Source organism: Mastomys coucha, unplaced genomic scaffold (genome assembly GCF_008632895.1).
Source record: "Mastomys coucha isolate ucsf_1 unplaced genomic scaffold, UCSF_Mcou_1 pScaffold22, whole genome shotgun sequence".
NCBI classification, from domain to species: domain Eukaryota; kingdom Metazoa; phylum Chordata; class Mammalia; order Rodentia; family Muridae; genus Mastomys; species Mastomys coucha.
Window position 1 is genome coordinate 255942734 of NW_022196905.1, and position 23562 is coordinate 255966295.

The 23562-nt window shown below is 48.0% G+C and overlaps 1 protein-coding gene across 3 annotated transcripts in view; it reads left to right on the forward strand.

Moving 5' to 3' along the window:
* The window catches only part of Plcg2 (phospholipase C gamma 2), a 149931-nt gene that overhangs the window by 83879 nt on the left and 42490 nt on the right, over nt 1-23562 (forward strand). For all 3 annotated transcript variants that reach the window (XM_031341530.1, XM_031341531.1, XM_031341532.1), the window contains 12 exons: nt 1784-1869; nt 3722-3842; nt 5495-5663; nt 6818-6922; nt 9429-9518; nt 9998-10173; nt 10282-10482; nt 12491-12610; nt 15311-15491; nt 17232-17303; nt 20157-20266; nt 22807-22903. In XM_031341530.1, the coding sequence (XP_031197390.1) occupies nt 1784-1869; nt 3722-3842; nt 5495-5663; nt 6818-6922; nt 9429-9518; nt 9998-10173; nt 10282-10482; nt 12491-12610; nt 15311-15491; nt 17232-17303; nt 20157-20266; nt 22807-22903 (1528 nt within the window). The remainder of the gene's footprint in view (nt 1-1783; nt 1870-3721; nt 3843-5494; nt 5664-6817; nt 6923-9428; nt 9519-9997; nt 10174-10281; nt 10483-12490; nt 12611-15310; nt 15492-17231; nt 17304-20156; nt 20267-22806; nt 22904-23562) is intronic.

Here is a 23562-nt window from a genome sequence, read left to right on the forward strand (position 1 = left end):
GTTGAGCCCAGGCTGGCTTGGGCAGAGCTGGTGGTGAAGGGGTGGGGAGGGTTGGGAGAAGGGGTCGGGGAACACAGCTCTCTTTCCAGCCAGTATTGGGATGGTTATGTACCATCTATGGCCTTTTGGGTTTTCTGTTTGTTTGTTTGTTTTGTTTTTTCGAGACAGGGTTTCTCTGTGTAGCCCTGGCTGTCCTGGAACTCACTCACTCTGTAGACCAGGCTGGCTTCGAACTTAGAAATCCACCTGCCTCTGCCTCCCAAGTGCTGGGATTAAAGGCATGAGCCACCACTGCCCGGCTTGTCTATGGCCTTTTAAGCAAGTTCGCAGAGCCAGTGTTCTATGATTTGGCCGCCACACCATTAAAATGTTCACTCAGCCAGTGAGCTGGTGTTTGTGGAACATCTGACACGGGCCAAGCTCTCTGCCTATGAGGAGTGCGGATTCCTCAATGAAGGAGAGAATCTTGGTCTCATGATCTGGTGTTTAGAGAGGAAGGCTTCCAGTGAAATGTCAGCCCTGGGCATCAGCTGGTGGCTGAACAGGGCCAGGGTGAGAAGAAGAGTTTCATGCTAAGAGGAGCATGTGCTAAGGCCCCAGGGTGGGAACAGCTGGGAGGCATTTTTAAGGCTGGAGTGAAGAATCTGAGAGGGGTAGCAGCAGGCTCGTGGGCCAGCCTAGACAGAAGCTTGTAAATCACAGAGAGTCGCAGGGAGCCTCCGGACACTTCCCCCAGAAAGTGACATGCACTCATCCACTTCTTTGGGTAATTATGCTGATCTCAAACGAGTAGGGTGGAGCAAGGGAGTGAGCAGGGCTGCTGCCTCCCAGCCTCAGTGTCAGTCAGTCTTTCAGGATAAGGGTTTGGCTTCTAGGCTGCAAAATGTGCGCTTCCAAATGGGTATGAGCAAGGCCCCCTGTATGCCATGCTCTAGGTATTTGGGAAGGTGACATCTTTCCCAGGGGGATGGGTGGGTGGTGTGTCTCGAGTTCATATCTTAGGACAGTGGGTTTTCCAAACCTAGAGACAGCTGAGGAATGTCCTGAGTGGGAAGGTGGTATGGAGAGAAGGCAAGGCAAAAGTAATTTGTCTTCAACATCAAAAGCTCTCTTCAATAACCTAATCAATAAATGTTCTCACAGAGGAATGATAAAGAAAATGTAATTCCTGTGTAATGCATATATATGTTACACATATATCATGATAGAACTTTGCGAAGCTGTGGAGGAAATGAGAAGTTGTGACATTTGCAAGAAACTGGATGGAGCCATAAATCATTATGTTGAGTGAAGTAAGCCACATCTAGAAACATGACTACAGCATGCTTAAAGACAAAAACAAAAACAAAAACAAATGTATTTTATGGTAGTTTTGCCGACTAGGTTCATGGAACTGTAAATTCTACCAGGACTTGCTGAGCCTGCCTATGCTGGCCTCAGACCTCAGTGATGAAGCACGGGCCTATTTCTGCTGATACCCAGAGCCCAGTGGGCAGCTCCAGGGGGTCATTGGCACATGCTCTTCTCTGCTTCCTCTTAGCTCCTGACACTCTCAGCCCAGCTCTCCAAAAGGACCACACTGCCTTCATTGCATTCAGATTGTTTAGATTGCTATCGTGCACAGCTTATTGGTGGTTCTGAACCCAAGGCTTCAGGATGGCATGTGTGTAGCCCAGACCTTAGCCTGGGTGTTTCTAGATCAGAAGATGTTGGGCTCAGATGGTCTCCAAGCATGAACTGTGTACAGGACTGCCTCTCTGACTTAGCTCAATCTGTCCCTCAGGTACCTCACCGGGGACCAGCTGCGTAGTGAGTCCTCCACGGAAGCATATATCCGCTGTCTGCGTGCTGGTTGCCGCTGTATTGAGTGTGAGTTTTCTGTCTTGGCCAAGACAACACTATAGTCAAAGCTATGGCGTTCAGTGTTTGCTTGTTGCTTTTATTTTATTTTACGTGTGTATGTGTGTGTAAGACTTCAGTTTTGGTGGGAAATGGGGAGGGAGACAGGCTGAGAAGTCCCCATGCAGAGCAACTCTAGGAAGTTCAGGTGATTGAGGATTTTTTTTTCCTAGAAGATAACTGTCCCCAAGCAAAAGTGACATCTGGCTGGGCAATAGGTTGGTGCACCTAGAAAGAGTCTTGATACAGTGGGAATCAGGGGGCCAGTAGTAAGAGTCACTTTCTGCTAAGAGGAACACAGACATATACCAGTTAGCAGGACACACCCAAGAGCCACATGTCTGTAGGTGAGGCCTTGAGAGCAAGCATGAAAGGAACAGTCAGGGACACTCGGTTGCCAGCCAGGTGGCAAAGCCTTGCTTTTGTCTGCCTTTTCTCCCCACCTCTTTGGCTCTTTTGTGTGCACGTGTGCATGCATACATGTGTGTGTACATGCACACATGAGTAAATGTGTTCACATGTGTGTATATTACCATGTGCATAACACCAGAGGTTGACAATAGTTGTTTTCCTCAATCACTCTTTATTTTTAATAAAAGGGTCTCTCAGTGAACTTGTAGCTCTAGTCTAGCTAGTCAGCTTGCCTCACATATTCCTTGTCTCCACTTGCACAGCCTCTACATGGATTCTGGGAATTGAACTCTGGCCCTCATGCTTACACAGTAAATACTTTATCCCTTGAACTACCTCCCCAGCTCATCTTTGGCTCTTTCCTTCCCAGCCTCATTCTATCACCAAAGTTCTTATTAGTTAGCATCCTGTCACTGTAAGACAACTGAGGTGATGAGCTTTTCATGGCAGGTATATTATTCTGTATCTTGGGTAAGGAGCATTGCTTTGGGCCTTTGATGGCAGATCATGGCCCAAATGTGGTGGAGCAAACGCTTCCACCATAAGGTAGAAACTGGGAGAGGATAAGGAAGAACCTGAGGTACCACAGTCTCTTTCAAAGTCACAGCCTTAATGATGCTACTCCAGGAACCAAGCTGGGTGACACTTTTCTTTTTCTTTTTCTTTTTCCTTTTTTTTTGGGGGGGGGGTGGCGGGTTTCAAGGCAGGGTTTTTCTATGTAGTCCTGGCTGTCGTGGAACTCACTCTGTAGACCAGGCTGGCCTCGAACTCAGAAATCCACCTGCCTCTGCCTCCCAAGTGCTGGGATTAAAGGCGTGAGCCACCACTGCCCAGCTGGGTGATACTTTTCTAAGCCATAGCTATATATGTGGCTGAGGAAATGGCTCAGACCATCAATGGCACCTCGAATGTTTCAAACCTGCTCATTCTGTGCCAGAGTTTAGCTGCAGTTGTTCATGGGCTTCCTGGGCTTATGCTTTTCCCTCTGGAGAGAAGCTGTGAGAAAATGAAGTCAGAAGTCACCAGCTGTGGTAGCTTCAAGATTGTTACCATCCCCCACAGTCTTCCTTCCATTTGCATAATTTACTGAACCTTTAAAAATCTGTCTGCTTCTACTGGCAAAAGAGGGAAGCCTCGAATAGCTGACACAAGAAAATAAAACCCGTTTTGAATATTTTATGATGAACAGCTCACTAGAAGGAGTTTCTTGGGGAGTGTGTTGTGTTCTGCAAGCCTGTAGATATGACCATGGATGTGTGGGTGAACCCTGGTCCATCTTGGGAACAGAGCTGGTGTGGGTACCAGGGCCTAACCTCGTGGCCTCAGACCAACATGTGTCTTGTATACCTGTTCACTCTTGGTGGCTGTGCTTGATGGTGGCTAATGCTGACGACCTGTGTTTTCTCCTCAGTGGACTGCTGGGATGGGCCTGACGGGAAACCCATAATCTATCACGGCTGGACACGGACCACCAAGATCAAGTTTGATGATGTTGTTCAGGCCATCCGGGACCATGCCTTTGTTACCTCCAGGTCAGTGACTGATTTCCTGGAGGTGGGCCTGTAAGGAGAAAGCTGCTAGGAGTGGACCCACAGACAGACAAGCACAGATACACATATACACACATGCATATACACACTGCCCACTTCTCCCAAATCCTGGGGAGCTTGGGCTCCGTTTGGCGAGTTACTGTCAAATGGCCCTTGTGTTCTTAAGGCCCTTAAACAATTATGTTTATTATTTTAATTAGGTATATGTGTTTGTGTGTTTGTGTGCACACGAGTGCAGGTGCTAGTGTAGGCCAGAGGCATTGGCTCTCCTGCAGCTGGAGTTACAGGTGGGCTGTGTGTGAGCTGCCTGAGGTTGGTGCTGGGAACTGGACTGAGGTCCTCTGAAGGAGCAGTATGATGACCTCTTTACTGCTCTGCCGTCTCTTTGGATTAGAACCCATGAGTTCTAGATGCCTTCCTTCAGTCTGAGTCCAGAGTGAGCAGACTTCTGGCTACTTTACTGGGTTCTTCTTCCTACCTTCCTTCTCCACTCCAAACCCTTCCAACCCCCAAACCCCAGGTAGGAGAGAAAAGAGGTTAGAGGGGGAGGGGGTGCTGATTTTGTTAGACTATTTCCTGCTGATTAGCTGTGTTGAGTTCCCTTGGGGCAAGTCTAGTCTTTGTGGGCAGAATATCCAATTTCTTTTTCTTACGTCTTTGCTCACGACCATTGACAAACTGAAACAGCAACCCACTTCAGCCTCTGCTTCTCTCAGGTTCTTTTTTTTTTTATTTTAAAGAATTATTTATTTGTTATATGTAAGTACACTCTAGCTGTCATCAGACACCCCAGAAAAGGACATCAGATCTCATTATGGATGGTTGTGAGCCACCATGTGGTTGCTGGGATTTGAACTCATGACTTCTGGAAGAGCAGTTGGTGCTCTTAACTGCTGAGCCATCTCTCTAGCCCTTCTCCCAGATTCTTGCCTTTTTTAAATAACCTCTCAAGAACCCTCAGAATTCCAAACATACACTATCTCCAGCTGGCAGAATCACTCCCCCTGGCTTAGCATGAGATAAATCATAGTTATCTGCTGTGGACAATCTGAAGCAGCCCAATATCCCACACTTGGGATGGAAACAAAAACATACTCCAATAACATTCCTATGTTTTTTAAAGACATCAAGATTCAGCAGGGCGGTGGTGGCGCATGCCTTTAATCCTAGCACTTGGGAGGCAGAGGCAGGTGGATTTCTGAGTTCGAGGCCAGCCTGGTCTACAGAGTGAGCTCCAGGACAGCCAGGGCTATACAGAGAAACCCTGTCTCAAAAAAAAAAAAAAAAAAAAAAAAAAAAAAAAAAAAAAAAGGACACCAAGATTCTTGTTATAGTCCAGCTCTGTGCTTGGTCAGCCTCTGTGCTTCTTTGCCAGGTTACCTTCATCTTAACAGCCATGGTGATGGTTTTATGGACCCTCGAAGGGTCATGAGAGTAAATGACATGAGGTGTGCTGAGTGCGCTACAATGGATCTATAAGGAGACGGGGCTCATTTGGGATCATGCTTCAGGGATTCCAATTACTGACCTACAGCTCAGTGCCTGAGAAATGGGTGTCTTCTGATCAGTAGAGGCAATTATGGAAGGTTCCTGCATCCTGCCTCCCTGCTGACTCTGTCCTGTGCCGCCCGCAGCTTCCCTGTGATCTTGTCTATTGAGGAACACTGCAGTGTGGAGCAGCAGCGTCACATGGCCAAAGTGTTCAAGGAAGTGTTAGGAGACCTGCTGTTGACCAAGCCCACGGAGGCCAGTGCTGACCAGTTGCCCTCGCCCAGTCAGCTTCGTGAGAAGATCATTATCAAGGTAGGTATGTGTGTGGGGCTGCTGTCTACCCAGGATTGCCATCATTAAGGGTACATGTCAGAGGGCTGGTGCCAGACTCCAGGTCCCATCTTCCTTACCATTGATCTAGGTAAAATCTTGATCCTTAAACCTCTGGGTGCCTCTGTACCCCTCTGGTAATGGGGATACTATAGAATCTAGTTACATAGTTACCTTGGTAGGAACAGTTCTAGGCGAGTGTGTGTAGAATGATTAGCTCGTACTACCAATTCTAACTTAGGAAGATGCTGCGTTCCAGCCAGCTTGGGCTGGAGACTCTGTCCTAGTCATCCTAATGGAAACTATAGTTGTTCATTCATGGGTCTGTGAGTTGGTCTTGTGTAAGGGTTGGGGTTCCAGTGGCCCAGGCCCCATTCCTGCCCTTGGGGTCTCTCAGACTATGGGGGATGTGGATAGCTGCTTAACAGGGTTTAAGTGATGGTGGGATCCTGGGGCTGGTGGAGGTTCTTGTTCTATGGAGGTGACACATGGTTTTTATCAGTCTTTGGGAACATCAACATTTGCATACTTGTGTTGTTAGGATAAAAAGACCAGATGAATGGTGAAATAAAGTGCGTGCAAGTTTATATTTCTCATACGAGGTAGGATGTTATAGGAGCTTTGGACTTTGGTCCCCAAAGCTATTTGGGGCTTTGGGGACTGAGGATTCTGATGTTCTACTACTCTAGCTACAGGGCAGGAACTTTCAGTGGGATTTCCACAGATCCCCAAGAAGTGAGAGTTAGAATTTAGTACAAAGGAAGGGACCCGGGAGATTGGATGGGGAAAGAATACAGCTTATTAACCTATAAGCGACAGTAACGTTTCTTCCTTTTCGCTCAGTCCCCACCTCCTGCAAAAGTGCAACCTCTTAGAGAATAAGGAAACAGAAGCAGGTCTCCAGCTGGAATGGAGGCAGGAACAGGCTAAAGACTGAGAGGCAAGGAGGAGGCCTCTGAGGGAGGAGAGGTCTCCAAGCACAGAGCTGAGATTATAGAGCATGACAAGCGTGGAAAGACAGAGGTGGAGAAAGCAGTGCATGCTGGGTGGCTGATGGTGGATGAATTCTTGTTGCTTCAAAGACTCTGAACTTGGGTCTCGAGCGAGGAGGGCTATGTGAATTTTCTCTCCTTCAGCATAAGAAGCTGGGCCCCCGGGGTGATGTCGATGTCAATGTGGATGACAAGAAAGATGAGCACAAGACCCAGGGAGAGCTGTACATGTGGGACTCCATTGACCAGGTGGGTCTGGGTCCCTTCTGCCCTCACAGAGCTGTGGGTGCTGACTCTCAGCTGTCCTAGGCTTCCACCGAAAAGTCTGGCACTGTCTCTGCCTTTGTCCCATTTGGAGCCATGGGACTTGTCTTTTTACAGCATTATAGATGTTTTCAAATTATTTCATATTCAGTATACTAAGTACACACACACACAGACCAATGTCATAGACCCTAGATTCATAACTCTCCCATGATGCACCACAGCTAAGGACACCTTACCTCTTGCCCCACCTTGACCTTGAAGAAACCTTTCCTGAATAGGAGCATCTGCTATAACTGCAACAACCCGAGCATCCACAGTGCCATGACACCATCAGCTCCTTGTGGATCTTCTTTCTGTGTCACCCCTTGTCCACTGTGTCAGATGAGCCCTTCTGGAGGGCTCAGTCTGTGGCCTCTCGGCTCTGTTGCTTCTGTGTTAGTTCACAGTGAGGCAGAGCATCCTGACAGGGAACTGTGTGTGTGAACAAGCCAAGTGGCTCAGAGGAGATAAGAGATAAGAGGTCAGCCTCATCTCCTTCAGCCAGGCCAGCTCCCAACATGAATTTATTAATGAATGGATTAACCCCTTCACAGTATGGGCCATTCCCAAAGCCCTGTCAGGTGACAAGCAACCCTGCAATGCATAGTCCTTAAAGGAACAGGCTTTGGATTAAGCTATATAGCATTCACAAATGTTCTTTTCTGGCCACATATATTAGCAGTCAACTTGCTGCTGTATTAGCAACATTTATTAGCAGGCAACTTGCTGTGGCCTTCCAATCTGGGATTGGGCCCACCCTAGGTAATCCTGACCATAATCTCCTTCTCCTCCTCTTCCTCTTCCTCCTCCTCCTCCTCCTCCTCCTCCTCCTCCTCCTTCTTCTTCTTCTTATTTGTGTTGGAATAAAGTCTTTTGAGCTTTAATGATTCTCCCATACCTCCTGACACTCCTATTCACTTGAGTTGTCCAAAGGTCTGTCTGTTCTAGTACTCTATAAATACAAAATGGGGAAAATTTAAGTAAATCTCAACAAAATGTCATACATACACAGTGGAGTCTGATTAAGCCTCTAAGAATGAAATGTGTAGCATTTACATGTGGAGATTGGATGTTAAAGGACAAATAAGAATATTGGCGTGTTATCTCACATGTGGACTCTGTATTTTTAGTGATACTTAACTCTCTTGGGGGCTGGAGAGATGTCTGAGAGGCTAACTGCATTTGCTGCTCTTCTAGGGTAATTGAGTTTGGTGCCCAGCATCTACATGGGTGGGCTCACAACCATCTATAGTTCCAGCTTCGGGGGTGGGATGGGGTGGGGGGGTGGTGGTGTCTGATGCCCCTTGTGGTCTCCATGGACACTGTACTCATGTGAACGCATGCACACACATAAACACACATACCTTTTCAAATATGAATATATATATGATGTTTTGTTACATATAAATGCATACAATTATAAACATTTAAATTTGTATGCATGTCATATATATAAGTGGTATAAAAGTTGAAGAGAATTATTCTTTGGGAATGGGAGAAGCACAGGGAGGAAGAATCATGAAAGGTGACGGGGGGATGAATCCAGTCATGCAATAATATATATATATATATATATATATATATATATATATACACATATATATGTATATATATATTTATATATGAAAATGCCATAATGAAATCCATTAAGATTTTTTTTTTTTTGAGACAGGGTCTCACTATGTAGCACTGGCTGGCACTGAACTCATGGAAATCCACCTTCCTCTATCTCTGGAGTGCTGGGATTAAATGTGTGCACCACACACCTGGCAAAACCCATTATTCTATATAATAACTTAAAATAAATTAGTGAAATAGAAACAATGTTAGTAATCTCAGCACTTGGGAGGCAGAGGGAGGCAGATTTCTGAGTTCGAGGCCAGCCTGGTCTACAGAATGAGTTCTAGGAGAGCCAGGACTACATGGAGAAACCCTGTCTCGAGAAACCAAAAAAAAAAAAAAAAAAAAAAAAAAAAAAAAAAAAAAAAAAAAGAAAGAAAGAAAAAAGAAACAATGTTAGATCAATTGGCTCAAAAGACCCAGAAAGGCTTACAAAGCAGGTGACAGGTTGGGGATGTAGCTCAGTGGCAGAGCTCTTGCCTAACATGCACATGGCCCTGGGGTCTTCAAGTACTGAGGAAAATGCCGCATGAATGAGGAAAACCTACTCGTGAGGTTGCATGATCTGATCTACTGCAGACTGTCAATGCAGCAGAAAATCCGTATCCGCTCTCATCTGCTCCCAGATGCACCCACTTAAATAGTCCTGAACAATACCAAGAATCCAGAAGTAGATGTTTTAAGAGCAGATCTTGTAAAAAAAAAATCATTATAAATATGAAAACCAGCACCGGGCAGCCCCAGTGAATGCTGGGGTGATGTCCCATAGGTTTTCAGAGTCAATAGGGCTGAGACTTTGGGGGAGACTAATGCCAGCCTGGCTCTCTAGAAATGGACGCGCCACTACTGTGCCATTGCTGACGCCAAGCTGTCCTTCAGTGATGACATTGAACAGACTGTGGAGGAGGAGCTGGTCCAGGTAGGTGGAGACCTGCCTGCCCTTGCCTTCTGGTCTTGTCCTTGGAGAATCCCCACCTGGAGACTTAGTGTGTGGTTTCTCATATCTGGGCTGGCAGCCTTGGCTCTAAGGTGACATTGCTTTGGCTAGCAAAGCTTAACTAGCTCTTCCTGATTGGCTAGCTGGCCCTAGGGCTTGACTAGTAAGATTCGGAGGCTCTTTCCTGCTTTCTATGGGGTCTGACTGGCCTTTGTCCAGGGCCAGCAATCCCTGGAGGGTGTGGGTGGGAGGTGTGATGATCCCACCCCATGCCCTGCACTGCATGTTACCTCTGGCTGTTGCCAATCTTTTGGCTTTTTCTTAAGTATAGCCCAGGATTAGTTCAGGCTTCTGGTACTGGGGACTCCTGAACCCTTAGGACTCCTGGAAATGGCCGTCAATGAGTTATCAGGAGAGGGCAGAGGGAGCTGTAATAAGCCCTTTCGGTTGCTATGGTTCAGGACACTCCCCCCACGGAGCTGCATTTTGGGGAGAAATGGTTCCATAAGAAGGTTGAGAGGAGGACCAGTGCGGAGAAGCTACTGCAAGAGTACTGTGCGGAGACCGGGGCCAAGGACGGCACCTTCCTGGTGCGGGAGAGCGAGACCTTCCCCAACGACTACACACTCTCCTTCTGGTAATGCCCCTCCCTCCGAGGCTGGTGGGCGGGGTGTGTGTGTGTGTGGTGTGGTCAGGCTGCTGTCTTGCCTGGCTCTGATGGACATCCCTGTCTCTACTCCAACAGGCGGTCTGGCCGGGTGCAGCACTGCCGGATCCGGTCTACCATGGAGAATGGGGTCATGAAGTACTACCTAACTGACAACCTCACCTTCAACAGCATCTACGCCCTCATCCAGCACTACCGTGAGGCACATCTGCGCTGTGCGGAGTTCGAGCTGCGGCTTACAGACCCGGTGCCCAATCCCAACCCACATGAGTCCAAGCCGTAGGTTCCTAGGATTGGGTGGGAGGTAGAGGACTACATGGGTCACACCCAAGAGGTGTGACCTATTATGGGGTTCTCATTTCCAGGACCCTATTCTCTTTGACAATGTGGGTTCTTAGAATTTTATGTAAACCGTTCCTACCTGTCAGACTTTGTCCCATTCTCTCTCTCTTCCTTGTTCTTTAATAATTTTATTTTATTAGCGTGTGCACGCACTTGAGTGTGTGTGAGTACAGGTGCTGACTGAAGCCACAAGAAGGAGTTGCATCCCCTAGGGCTAGAATTAAAGACAGTTGTGAGCTGTCTGTCATGGATCCTGGGAACTGGTCAAGAGCACTCTTTTGTTAAGTTAAAAAAGTTTATGAATATGAGTGGCTTTGCCTGCATGCATATATGTGTACTGTGTGTATATGATGCCCACAGAGGCTAGAAGAGGGTGTCAGATACCCTGGAACCGGAATTGCAGCCACTTAGGAGCCACCATATGGGTATTGGGAACTGTACCTGGATCATAAGCGCCACTACTGAGCTGCCTCTCCAGCTCCCACCATTTTGTTTTGTTTTTTCAAGACAGGGTTTCTCTGTGTAGCCCTGGCTATCCTTGAACTCACTCTGTAGACCAGGCTGGCTTCAGATTCTGAGATTTGCCTGCCTCCGCCTCCTGAGGGGAGTGCTGGGATTAAAGGCGTGTGCTGCCTAGCTTGTCTTGGTTCCTTCCTTCCTTCCTTCCTTCCTTCCTTCCTTCCTTCCTTCCTTCCTTCCTTCCTTCCTCCCTACCTCCCTTCTTTCTTTCCTCCCTTCCTCCCTCCCTCTCTTTCTTTCCTCCCTTCCTCTCTACCTCCCTTCTTTCCTTCCTCCTTTCCTCCCTCCCTCTCTTCCTTCCTTCCTTCCTTCCTTCCTCCCTCCCTCCCTCCCTTCCTCCTTTCCTTCCTTCCTTCTTCCCTCCCTCCCTCCATCCCTCCCTTTCTCCCTCTCTTTTCTTTCCAGCTTTCACTTTTCTGTTCTTTCCATTATTTCTTCCTCCCTTTCTTCTCTTTCAGTGCCCTGAGGTCTGGGGCTCTGATCTCAGAGACTGGCTTGGGTCTGCTGTGTGCTTGTCAAGGCTTCCTCAGTGATCAAAGGACTCACAGTATAGCAGTCATGATAGTACTCACCAATGAATAGTAATCACAAGGAGGAGTTCCTTTCCCTCTTGTATCCGCTAAGGAGAGTTCCAGGCCATCCCTGGCAAAGAGGGCAACACATTCCAGAAATACCAGGATAATCATTAAGCAGGTGGATCTAACATTTTTTTTTCTTTTGGAGAAAGCTGAATAATTTATAGAGACATTATTATTATTGTTATTATGATGATGATTTTTATTACCATTTCCTATTTTCATACCAGTTGCCTTTCCAAACTTGTCATTTTGTATCTTTAGTGACCCAAATCTTTCTGAACCTTATCTGTGTTCCCTGGCCCAGATGTTCCCTTCCCTGTCCCAGATGTTTCAAGACACACTGCTGTAGCTCTCCAGCCTTTGGGGCTGGGCAGTTGGGCAGAGAAGAGACTCCCCTGAGTTTCATGTTGACCTCCTTATACTCCTGGGGTCTTTATAAAAAAAATCGTTGCCTTTCTTCCAGACATGGGGGCTTATTCCTATACTCCCAGCTATTTGGTGGATCGTAAGTTCAAGTCCAGCCAATGTTATATAGCATGTCTGAAAAAGAAATCTCGCAAGATCCTGCCTCAAAAATGAAAAACAAAACAAAAAATTAAGGCTGCAGCTCAGTGGGAGGGTGCTCGCCTGGTGTGCACGTGACCTTAGATTAGCCCCCAGTGCTGCAGTAAAATAAAGCAAAAATTCAATAGGAATCACCGTGTTTGGAGGTGCGTGTGGTCAGGGAAGTCCCAGCATGGTTTCTATGGCTGTTTCCATGGTCGGCCCCAGGTATCTCTGTATGCTGGCAGGAGAGTCTGGGAGGACAGACTCTCACCAGTTTGTTTTCCTCTTCCGAATGGATGCAGGTGGTACTATGACAGACTGAGCAGGGGGGAAGCAGAGGACATGCTGATGCGGATTCCCCGGGATGGAGCCTTCCTCATCCGGAAGCGGGAGGGGACCGATTCTTACGCCATCACCTTCAGGTAGGCATGCGGGCACTGCTTGTATGTGAGGGTAAGTGCTCCCCAGAGGAGACATAGAAAGGACACGGATGCGGCCCCAGGAAGGGAGTTTCCAGTGGAAGCAGAGATGCCTCTCCAGGTCCTTGACCCCATTGTCAATGGTGAGGACAACGATAAACAGAACTGTGTGTGTCCCAAGTACTACGTGCTCTCTCTCTAATAGTCTCTATGGTCCTTCTGTTTTAACTCTAGCAACCCCAGGATTTAGGAGCCATGACCACCATCTTTGTTTTTCTCTCTTTCAAAAAGTTGTATTATCCTTGTATGAGGGCATACACGGTCCATAGTGTGCACATGAGGGTCAGAGGACAGTCTTGCAGAGTTGGTTCTCAGTTCCGCTTCCCACATGTTCCAGGCATAGAACTCAGCTCATCAGGCTTGCACGCCAGTTGCTTCAGCTGCTTAGCCATCTCACTCATAAGCCCACCATCCATATTTTCTAAGGCACGAAATGAGGCACAGTGAGGCTTCACAGTGGCTTCTTAAAGCATGTGGAGCTGGGAATAGAACCCAGATCTGGGCTTGCTTCCCTGGCCCCTACTCCCTTTGCTGTCTCTTAGGTGTGCTTAGCTCCACACTGCTCCCTCTCCCACAAGTATTCCCCATCCTCACTCCAGGTGCTCTGCCAATGGCCGTAGCTTATATATCTGTATAACTGGCTTTCATGCTGGCTTGTCTGTGGTGGGCTGACCCAGTTATTCTAAGTGAGGAGATAGAAGTCTGGAGAGATTAAGTGATGTGTCCAGTACCACACAGCCTCAGAGTTGGCTGAGCTGGAACTCCAGTACATGTCCACAGCCTGTGCTGATCTCTTCTGGATCTGCTCCCAGAAGAGGCTGGGTCCAGTTGAGACCCGTGGAGGCCCTAGTCTCAGCCTGACTGATTCGAAAGACTGACTCACTTCACGTTGAAGTTCATATTTGGGGGCAGGGCAGTCGCAGTTCTAGGTCCATTTTTCTGTCGCTTCCAGATGTGCGCAGCTGCCATGGGGTGTCGAGTTTGCTGCTGCTGCCCCTTGCCAACCCCCTTTATTTTGCAATTTTTTTTGTCATTGCTGTCGCTATGCCGTCACTTGCGTTGTCACCTGCGTTCCGTAAGTCTTTGAGCCTGAACAGATCATGATCAGATGATCCATTTGCAAGTGTCCTCTCTAGTTCTATTCTCTTCTCGAAGCCCGTGACGTCTCTGGCTATATGGGAGCTCATTGGTTTGATGTGATCACACTTGTCTGTGTTTGCTTTTGAACTCACGGGGATCTCTGGGTGGCTTTAAAGGCGTGCACCCCCCAAAACTCAGCTACTGCACAATAATTCCAAGTTGAGGAGTGCCACGTGTTTGACTTTGCTTTTTTGCTTAAAGTTGCTTTGGCTGTTCAGGGTTAATGACACAGAAGTAAAATCAATCCCCACATGATATTTGTCCATATTTGTAGTGTGGGGTTTTGGTTCATGTGTACATGGGTAGTGACTTCTACCCAGTTAGTGAACCTATTGCCACAGACTTCTGACATTTCTTTCTGGTAAGTACACGGGCAAGGCACTTGCTTTCTAAATTAATTAATTAATTAATTAATTAATTAATTAATTAGTGTGTTTTGCTTGCATGTATGTCTGTATATCACATGAGTGCCTGGTGCCTGTGGAGGCCAGAAAAGGGAGTGAGATCCCTTGGAACTGGTGTTAACAGACAGTTGTGAGCGTCTGTGTAGGTGCTGGGAATTGAACCCAGGTCCTCTGCAAGAGCAGAAAGTGCTCTTAACAACAAGGCCACATCCCCAGCCCAGACACTCTTGGCTTTAAAGTTAGAATTAGACTCAATTTTTCTTTTTCATTTTTTTTTTTTATTTTTTAAATTTTTTTAAAAAAAGATTTACGTATTTATTTTATATGAGTACACTGTAGCTGTCTTCAGACACACCAGAAGAGGGCATCAGATCCCATTACAGGTGGTTGTGAGCCACCATGAGTTTGGTAGGAAATGAACTCATGACCTCTGGAAGAGCAGTCAGTGCTCTTAACCACTGAGCCATCTCTCTAGCCCCCTCGATTTTTCTTATTCTTCTAAATCAGTAAGGCTGAAGGATCTGTTGTTGTCTGTCCTATTTGGAATCTTTTCTGCCTCTTGTTTCAAACAGATGGAAAAAAATAATTTATCTCTTTTCTGAAAAAACAAAACAAACAAAAAAGTCATTGTAAGTCTGGCCACTGAAGGACCTGAGGAGTAATTGGAGTTTTAAGCAAGGACAGGAAAGCCCTTTGTAGAAGGGCCCACGAAGCAAATGCTTTAGGTTTCACGGGCTGTATAGACCCTGTTGCAGCTATGTAACCCCACCATCTGTAAGAGAAAATGACCACAGCGTTGACACAAATGAACAGTGGTCATGTTTCAATAAAACTTCATTTAAAAAAAAACATACTGGGGAGCGGGTTTAGCTTGTGGGTCATAGGATGGCACCTCAATCAGGTTGAAGGAAGAGCTGGGTGTTGAGCATCGTATACGGATTCTTTCAGATCTGAACTGAAAAGTCTTGTGTCTTGTGCTCCACTGGAGGGCTGAATTCTGTTCATTTCGGTCTCCTAAGGATAGATAACAAGGCTGTGGCTGACTGGTGTAGCTGCTAGCACCCTTAGTTGTTAATCCCCCCTGGTCTTCTCTGTTAAGGGCCAGGGGCAAGGTGAAACACTGCCGCATCAACCGGGATGGACGCCACTTTGTGCTGGGGACCTCTGCCTACTTTGAGAGCCTGGTGGAGCTTGTCAGCTACTACGAGAAGCATGCACTCTATCGCAAGATGAGGCTCCGCTACCCCGTGACCCCAGAGCTCCTGGAGCGATATAATATGGTAGGTTGACTCCCTTGGGCTTGTTAGTCATGCCCTAGTCTATATTTTAGATATACGATGTGCATACATTTACATGCATTACTGTATGTCTGGGATAGGAGGTCCACAGCCCACAATGACTCTGTCTCCATGCTACCCATAAGGGAGCTTGGGAGAGGCAGACAATGCACAAGAAAATAAACACAGCCAGTGTCAGACGGTGATATATGTAAAGAGAGAGGGCTGGGACGGCACAGGAGTGTATGAAGAGATGGGGCAGTAGCTTGCAGTTTTCAAAGACTCTGGGAAGATCTTTCTGAGGAGTGAGCCATACAGATACCGGAGGAGAAAGGACAGCAGAAGCAAAAGCCTTGGGGGTGATAAACAGGCATGAAATGAGCTCAGCCAGAGTAACACTAAATGAGGGTGGGGTTGAGAGGAAGGCTCATGTAGGGTCTGGTGGGCCATGGTAAGGCACTGGCTCTTATCCTGTATGTTACAGGGTTCTGAGTGCAGAGAAGACTGGATATGGTCATGATATCTCACTTCCTGTCAGAAGGATCCTTGATTTCCTGAGAGGAGATTCGACTCCGAGGGGTGGTTAATGTTATCTGTCAACTTGATGCAGCCTAGAATCAGCAGGAGGAAGTCTTAGCGAGAAATTCCTAGCTCAGGTTGGCCCATTGGGCATGTCGATAGGGGACGGTTCATTGATGTAGGACGGCCCAGCCCACCATGGGCAGCTCCATACCCTAAGCAGCGAGTCCAGAACAGTATAAGAAAGGAGAAAGCTGGGTGAGATCAAGTCAGCGAGAATATAGGTGTTTATTTTCTCTGTGTTCTTGACTGTCCCTGCCTTGCCTTCCTTCTGATGACAGACTACCATCCTTTCTTCTCTTAAGTCATCTTTAGTCAGGATAGTTTATCACAGCAACATAAATGAGATTAGGACCTAGGACCCTGTGTTCTAACCATGTGGCCAGGAGTGTGTCTAAATTCTTCTTTGAGAAAATTTGGGCCCTAGAGGAGAAAGCACAGTGTGCCAGAGTGAGGTGTTTTGGTCAGCATGGGCTCCTTTGGAATACACAGACCTTCATAGCAAGAGGAGAAGACACCACAGTAGACAGGGGAGTGGTCAGGAGAGGCGCTTTAACAGGACAAAAGTGTGAGCTGAAACCCAGGAGACAGGAATGAATGAATGGTTTCTGAGGAGCCCAGGAAAGGCTGACAACAGTGACTCTGGGTAGAGGGACAGGAAGGGTGGGTGAGGGGCTAGGGCAAGCCAGGGGCCTTGGCAGTTGCTGCTGGGAAACATTTGTCTATCTTCAGGAAAGGCTTCATCGATATACCTGCCAATTCCCCTTGTGTAAATCTTTCGAGCTGCCAATGTTCGATCTTTGAACAGGGGATCCTGGCACCTTCTGGGTCAGGGTAGGGTGTCTACGATTTCCAGGTTGCTTCCAAATTTGGGGGAAACTTTTTGAATCTTCTTACTATCTCTACCTCTGAGCCACAGAAGAATCACGTGAGGATCTAAACTCTTCTTTCCAAAGAGCAAGATACTCCAAGAAAGCCTGTAGCCCAGCCTGTAGCCCGGCTGTAGCCACAGGCCATTCTAGGAACATGGGGCGCCATACTTCCTGTTTGGTTGGTGCTGGGAATTGAACGCCCAGCCTTGCCCATGGCAGGCAAGTGGTTCTTCCACTGAGCCACACTCCTCAAGCCCTTTCCATTTACTCTTTGTCCTTGTCTTTTTTTCAGGAAAGAGACATCAATTCCCTCTATGACGTCAGCAGGATGTATGTGGACCCGAGTGAGATCAACCCTTCCATGGTACGGCACCAGTCCTACCCATTAGAGTGAGAGGGAGAAGGCCCTGCCCACCACTGGTCGCCATCACAATTAAATCGGGGAGTATTCTGGAACACCTGACCACAACTAACATTTCTTTTGAGGCACGGTGAAGGGCAGGATAGCATGTGGTTTCATGGAGGTTAATAGAATTCCATTCAGATGGAACCGAGTCTTGCTAGAGTCCCGAGTTTCGGTGAACCACCTTTGGGCCACACAGCTTCTAATTAAAAAAAATCTTCCAAAACTCTTTTCCTGCTTGCTGATGGAGCCCAAGGCATTTATGAATTATGTCTGGTTCGCTGACCTCCTTGTGAGGCCAGCGCTATCTCGGATTCCCACCCTGCCTCTGCCTCGTAGCTTTGTGTAGGTAAAGGTGGATTTTGCTTTTTGCCTCCAGCTCCATCTCAAACTTGGCGGGGAAGAACTACAGCGAATTTTCTGTCTGGTCCACATGGCTAGGGTGCTGCTCCCGCTGCTGGGCTCTGCTGAGATGCAGGACTCAATTCCTTTTCTTCTCTCTCTCTTTTTTTTGAAAAAAAAAAAACAAATTTTAAATTCTTGGTGGATGCAAATTCAGAGCAGGACGTGAAGGCTTCAGAGTGAGGAGGTGAGGAGCAGAGTGGCTAACTAGTATGGACAGCTTTTCAGAGTGAAGAATGTGCTGTGAAGAGGCCCAGCCCAGATGTTTAGGCATGGAACATTTCTCCAGCAGCCCCTGCAGAAGACTGTGGAGGTGGCCTCCATCTTCCTCACAGGGTTATGGACTCAGTGTGCTCTGAAGGGCCTGCTTCTCTTTTCCTTTTAAACACAATTCCATGAGTTAGGTCTACTGCCTCAAAAGAACATCAGGCAGATTACATGGGAGAGTGGAGCTGGAAGGATGATGTCACAGCCCCACCTCCCAGATGGGAGATGGGACTCAGGACCTCCCATATGCCAGACAGGTGATGGATCAATGAGGTGCATTTCATCTCGACTTTTTCTTTGGAGACAGAGACTAGATTAGTTGTCCGGGGTGACCTGGGTGACCTGGGTGAGTTCACAGAACTGGAAGGGTAACATTTAAGATAACATGTAATAATATGTATGGTGTGTTGAAGACAAGAGTCCGGTATGTTCTAAAGCACTTAGCCTTGGTTAGATCCTAATTCCTCGTGCCAGCTCCACAAAGCAGGCGCCATCGTGGTACCCATTTTACTGGTGAGGAAGTCGAGGTTATTCAGGTAACTCCAGGCAGCTGGATTGGAAGCCTGTCCTCTTGGCCTCGTGGAAACGCCCAGTTCCTACAAGGCCACATAGTGGTTGGCTCATTTCTCACTAGTCCCCCAGGGCTTTTCTTGCGGTCCCAGAAAATCAGTCTCTCTCTAACATCATTCAGTAGGACCTTTCTGTGCCGTGACTGTGCCTCCCTCTCACCACGAGCCTCGGTCTGCCTCTCACATCCAGAATGCCCAGGAGGAATCCTGCCAGTTTCTGGTTAGAGTTCTTCATGGCAGAAGCTTCTAGGAGCTCCTTTACTCCTTATAGATTCTGGTGGTGGATGACAATACCTCGCAGTCATTGACCCAGTTCTGGGCTCAGCTAGTTCCCGTATAGTTGGCTCTGTACCAGGTTCTTCATGTCTCTCTGCTCAGCTTTCTCATCTGTAAAATGGGCATGATAGCACCACCTCCCTGTTAGAGTGGCTGTCACGGTTAAAGGAGCCATTGTAGGTTAAAAGGTTCAGGACAGCTCTCCATGTTGGCAGATGCCTAAGAAATGCAGGGCACAGACATTTTTACCGTCACGTGACTTATTTCACTGAATTTTCTCAGGAACCCTTTGAAAAATATAAAGCTTTAATTACCATTTCAATTGGGGAAATGGGGGCTTAGTGGCCTCCAGCTTGCACAGATAGGAATGGGCAGAGCCACGGTTACACCTTCCATGGCTGACTCGGTATCTAGTCTCCCAGAAGTGATTTTTCTCGAGTCCTGTCTCCTTTGTCAGGGAAAAGAGAGAAGCCAAAGATCTAAGCAGGCTTGATCATTTTAGAGATTTCTCTATTAGTATTTCTCTGCTGAGTGGTGGTTTTTTTTCTCTCATGTGTTTATTATTATTGAGTAGCAGGCTTCAAGAAAATTCACTGAAAATTTCACCTACATAAATTCCTTTTTTTTTTTTTCAAGACAGGGTTTCTCTGTGTAGCCCTGGCTGTCCTGGAACTCACTCTGTAGCCCAGGCTGGCCTCGAACTCAGAAATCTGCCTGCCTCTGCCTCCCAAGTGCTGGGATTAAAGGCATGTGCCACCACCGCCCAGCTCATAAATTCTTTCTTTCTTGCTCCTTGCTCATACAGAGGCCAGCTTTTGTTGTTGTTGATGATTTGGGGAGGGGTGGGAGACATTGAGACAGAGTCTCACTGTGTAGCTCAGGTAGGCTTTGAACTTGTGTTTCTCCTGCCTCAGCATCCCAAGCTCTGGAATTACGGGTAGGCACCAGTACATCCAGGTCCCCAGCATGACTACACAATAGTGTCTGAACTTCTGGGAGAATCATTGAGTACAGCACCTCTTTGGGGGGGGGGCGGGCTTCTGAGGTAGTGAGTGTGGCTTAATCTAATAGGTTGTGTTGAGGGATTAGCAATGCTGCCTCTTTATCTTGGTTAAACCAGTCTCCACTTCCTGGTAGACTTTGTGCAACTTTGGTTCCTGTGCAATACCAACTCTCGCCAGCAGATAGCATAGTCACCTCGGTCTATGGCTTCCTAATGAGAAGTTAACTGTACTGGTCCTGTTTCCCCTCGGCTGCCTCTGTCATCCAACTGCCCTTTTTCTTCCTGTTTTCCCCAAAGCCTCAGAGGACTGTGAAAGCGCTCTATGACTACAAAGCCAAGCGCAGCGATGAGCTGACCTTTTGCCGCGGTGCCCTCATCCACAATGTCTCCAAGGAGCCCGGGGGATGGTAAGGTTGACTGGGGATGGGCCTCTTGGAGGTGAACTTGACTGGGTCTCCTCTGTGGTGACTCTGGGTGGAGCTCTGAGCCCTCTTGTCTCACATTCCAGACTAGATGGGTGCCTGTTTGCCATGGAGGCTTCCCAAGGTTGTACTGGGCAGGCTCCAGCAATTACCCAAGCCTATTTGTGATTAAAAACAAAACAAAACAAAACAAAAACTTAAGAAAATTATGTGTATATATGTGTGCCTACTGGTCTGAATATGCACACACGTGTACTGGTACCCAAAGAGTCCCGACGAGGGCATCAGAATCCTGGGAATGGAGTTACAGATGGTTGTAAGCCATCATGTGGATGCTGGGAACTGAACCTGGGTCCTCTGCAACGGCCATCTCTCCAGCCTCTCAAATTCATTTTAAAAATCAGGAGACCCTCTTAATTCCAAACTGGTTTTCACCTAATTCCCCAGCATCAAAGGCATCCGGCAGCAGGTGAGGAATGGCCTCCCTCAGTCTTTCTGACCATGCCTCTGTCCTCACAGAACCGGCTTGCCCACAGTGGTGCCCGACCTCCTCTCCCAGTGCAGGGGCTTGGCATTACCAAGGACCCTCCCCACTGGGTCTCTCAGCTGCAGGTGCTCCCTCACCATTATTTCGTCCCTTGATCTAGGGAATTCTCAGGCACAGTCGGTGCCCAGGGGAATGGAGTATGCGTAAACCCTGGTGAGAACTCCCAAGTCACACTGTTTGTTTTTTTTTTTAGCCTGGGGAAGACTCTGTCATGTGTCATGTCTCTCCGTGGCTCTAATGTGAACTTTCCTAAAACTCTAATGCTTTTGTCTTGGGATGAATTGAGGGAGGGTAAAGTCATCTGGCAGGGGGCTTATGGGTAAATGACAGCTGCCACCCATCTCTCTCTCTCTGATGGCAAGCTGGTCACCTAGTTGACTGCTTGTATCATACCCTCCCAAAGTAATTAGGACCAACCAACAGTTTTCATCCTGGTAGAAATACTTTTGAGAGTGAAAGTAAGGAGGGATATTAATAATTACATATCAGTAACAGTTACCAAGTTCTTGGTCCTGAAATCCTGGTGGTGCCTGAGTCTATGATGATCCATAGAAAGGAAGGTGGTGAGGAGGGTGTAGAAAGGGCTGGCACTTGGCAGCCACTCTGCACGGTACCACATATCCTTATTCTGCTTGTTCAGGCCAAAGAAGCAAATTAGGTGCTCCCTGCTACCGCTGTGTATGGATCTGTTTACCATGAGAAAGGGCTCAGGCTTTGTGGAAGGCAGGTGTGGGGTTGTAAGTTAGGGGGAAGGTGTGTCTGCTTAGACCGTGGTGGGCACAGGTGCCAGAGAGGTACAGAGGAGCAGCTGCCAAGGCTCTCTGGAGGATAAGGTATGGAGTCAAGTTTTAGGTAGTTAGTAGGCTTGGTCAGGAGGTTAGTAGTCTGCTTGTCGGGCCCAGCAGCTAGGCAGTACAGCAGGGGCAGTTTTGGGTCATGGAGCATCTCTGGGCTGAGACCCAGCTGGGCTGTGATGCCAGGCTCCTGAGGCTGGATCTGGTGGGATTTGGAATCCTGCTATGTGCTATGGCTGGAGGCACTTTTGAAGTGAGCCTACCGGCTGCAGAAAGTGGCCCAGTGAGTGGCCTTGAAAGCGGGCGACTCTGCGATCGGGAATGGACTTGAGGAAGTGTAGAAGTGCCCAGCTTGGCCACAGCACATCCACCATGAGCTATGTTGCATGCAGCTGGCACTGTAATGAAGGGGTGGGCGTGCCATTTTACCTGAGTGATAACAAGAACATTATCTTGTGGTGCTAGGCATGGAACCCAGGGCCAGTGCTCTCCGGGTGAGCACCCCCCTCAGCCTCTCGTTGGCAGAGTCTAGGCAAGTGTCTACTACTGAGCTGCATGCTAAGCCAAGGATGAACACTGTCATACCTGGGCTCGATGCCAGATGCTGCTAGAAGGTCCTAATAAAATCTGCGCCGGCTCTGGCATTACCCCATTTTACAGATGGGGAGCCTGCAGTACAGAGCACCAGTGTAGTCACTGAAGGAGCTGGATTTTTTTTTTTTTTAAGAAAAGTATCCCCTCTGTGTGTGGGGCTGTGCCTTAGAGTATAGTTCCCACAGAGGCCAGAAGAGGGCAGAAGATCCCCCGGAGCTGGAGTTAGAGCTACTTGGTATGGATGCTGAACTGTCTCTCCTGGCCCCAAGGAGCTAAGACTTCACTGCAGGCCATTTGGCTCCACACACTCTTGTGTCTGGATTCACAGCCTTCCCACAAATGGGGTGGGTGCCTTCCCCTTGAGACTCTTGGTCCCTCTTAAAGCCCTGAGGCTTTGACTTTGCATATAGTGTTGTCAACAGCGGAGTCCAGTCCTGACGAACGGGTTCTCGGTCACCTGACCATAAGGGTTTTTAAAGGGCGCATGCTCCCTTTGACATGCGGTCATCACAGATCACGATAGTCCCTCAGGTCACTTAAGTACTCAGAGCTGAGCCAGCTAAGCCCTCCATGCCCATGGTTCTCCGCAGGTGGAAAGGGGACTACGGGACCCGGATCCAGCAGTACTTCCCGTCCAACTATGTTGAGGATATCTCTGCAGGAGATGCTGAGGACATGGAAAAGCAGGTGAGTCTCCATTGGCTGTGACCCAGGCTTTGGAGGAGTCCCCTGAGCTATCTCGGGGTGGGGGTGGGATATGGACTTTTGACATGTACTTGTTGGGGTCTCTGCAGAGCAGTGGAGCAGGTGGGGTGATGCAGAAATTGGGACCAGCCCCAAGCTGCTGTGGGTAAAAGTCCCTGTGACGAGCCAGTTGTGTTTTAATCAGGCAGCGCGGAGGCTTTGAAAGCACGGGAGAATTCCCACTGGAGTGAAAGTGGCCAGGCGGGGAATTTGTCCTCTGCTCAAAGCAATGTGCAAATGAAACACGTTCGGTTTAGAGAGGCAGACATGCAGAACGTGCTTAGCATGAGGAAGGAACAGTGTCTCACTGGAAGGTGAGACAGGGCTTTCTGGTGACTTTGCAAGCCAGGCTTTGGTACCTAGCCACCTTGTATTAGAGCGCTCTTGGTGGAAGAAAATGGCCACTTGGGTTCATCAGCTTGCCCCAGAGAAGAATCTGTAATGTGAGCATACACACCTTTAGAGTCCACGGCGTTTACCCTCTAAGGCACCTGGGGAGGGCTTCCTGGAGGAAGCGTTTGAGTCTTAAAAGGGAAGCTGGGGTTAATTATCAAGAGATGGGCCAGGGTTGGTGATTGGAAGGCAGTTGTCCCCAGCAGGCT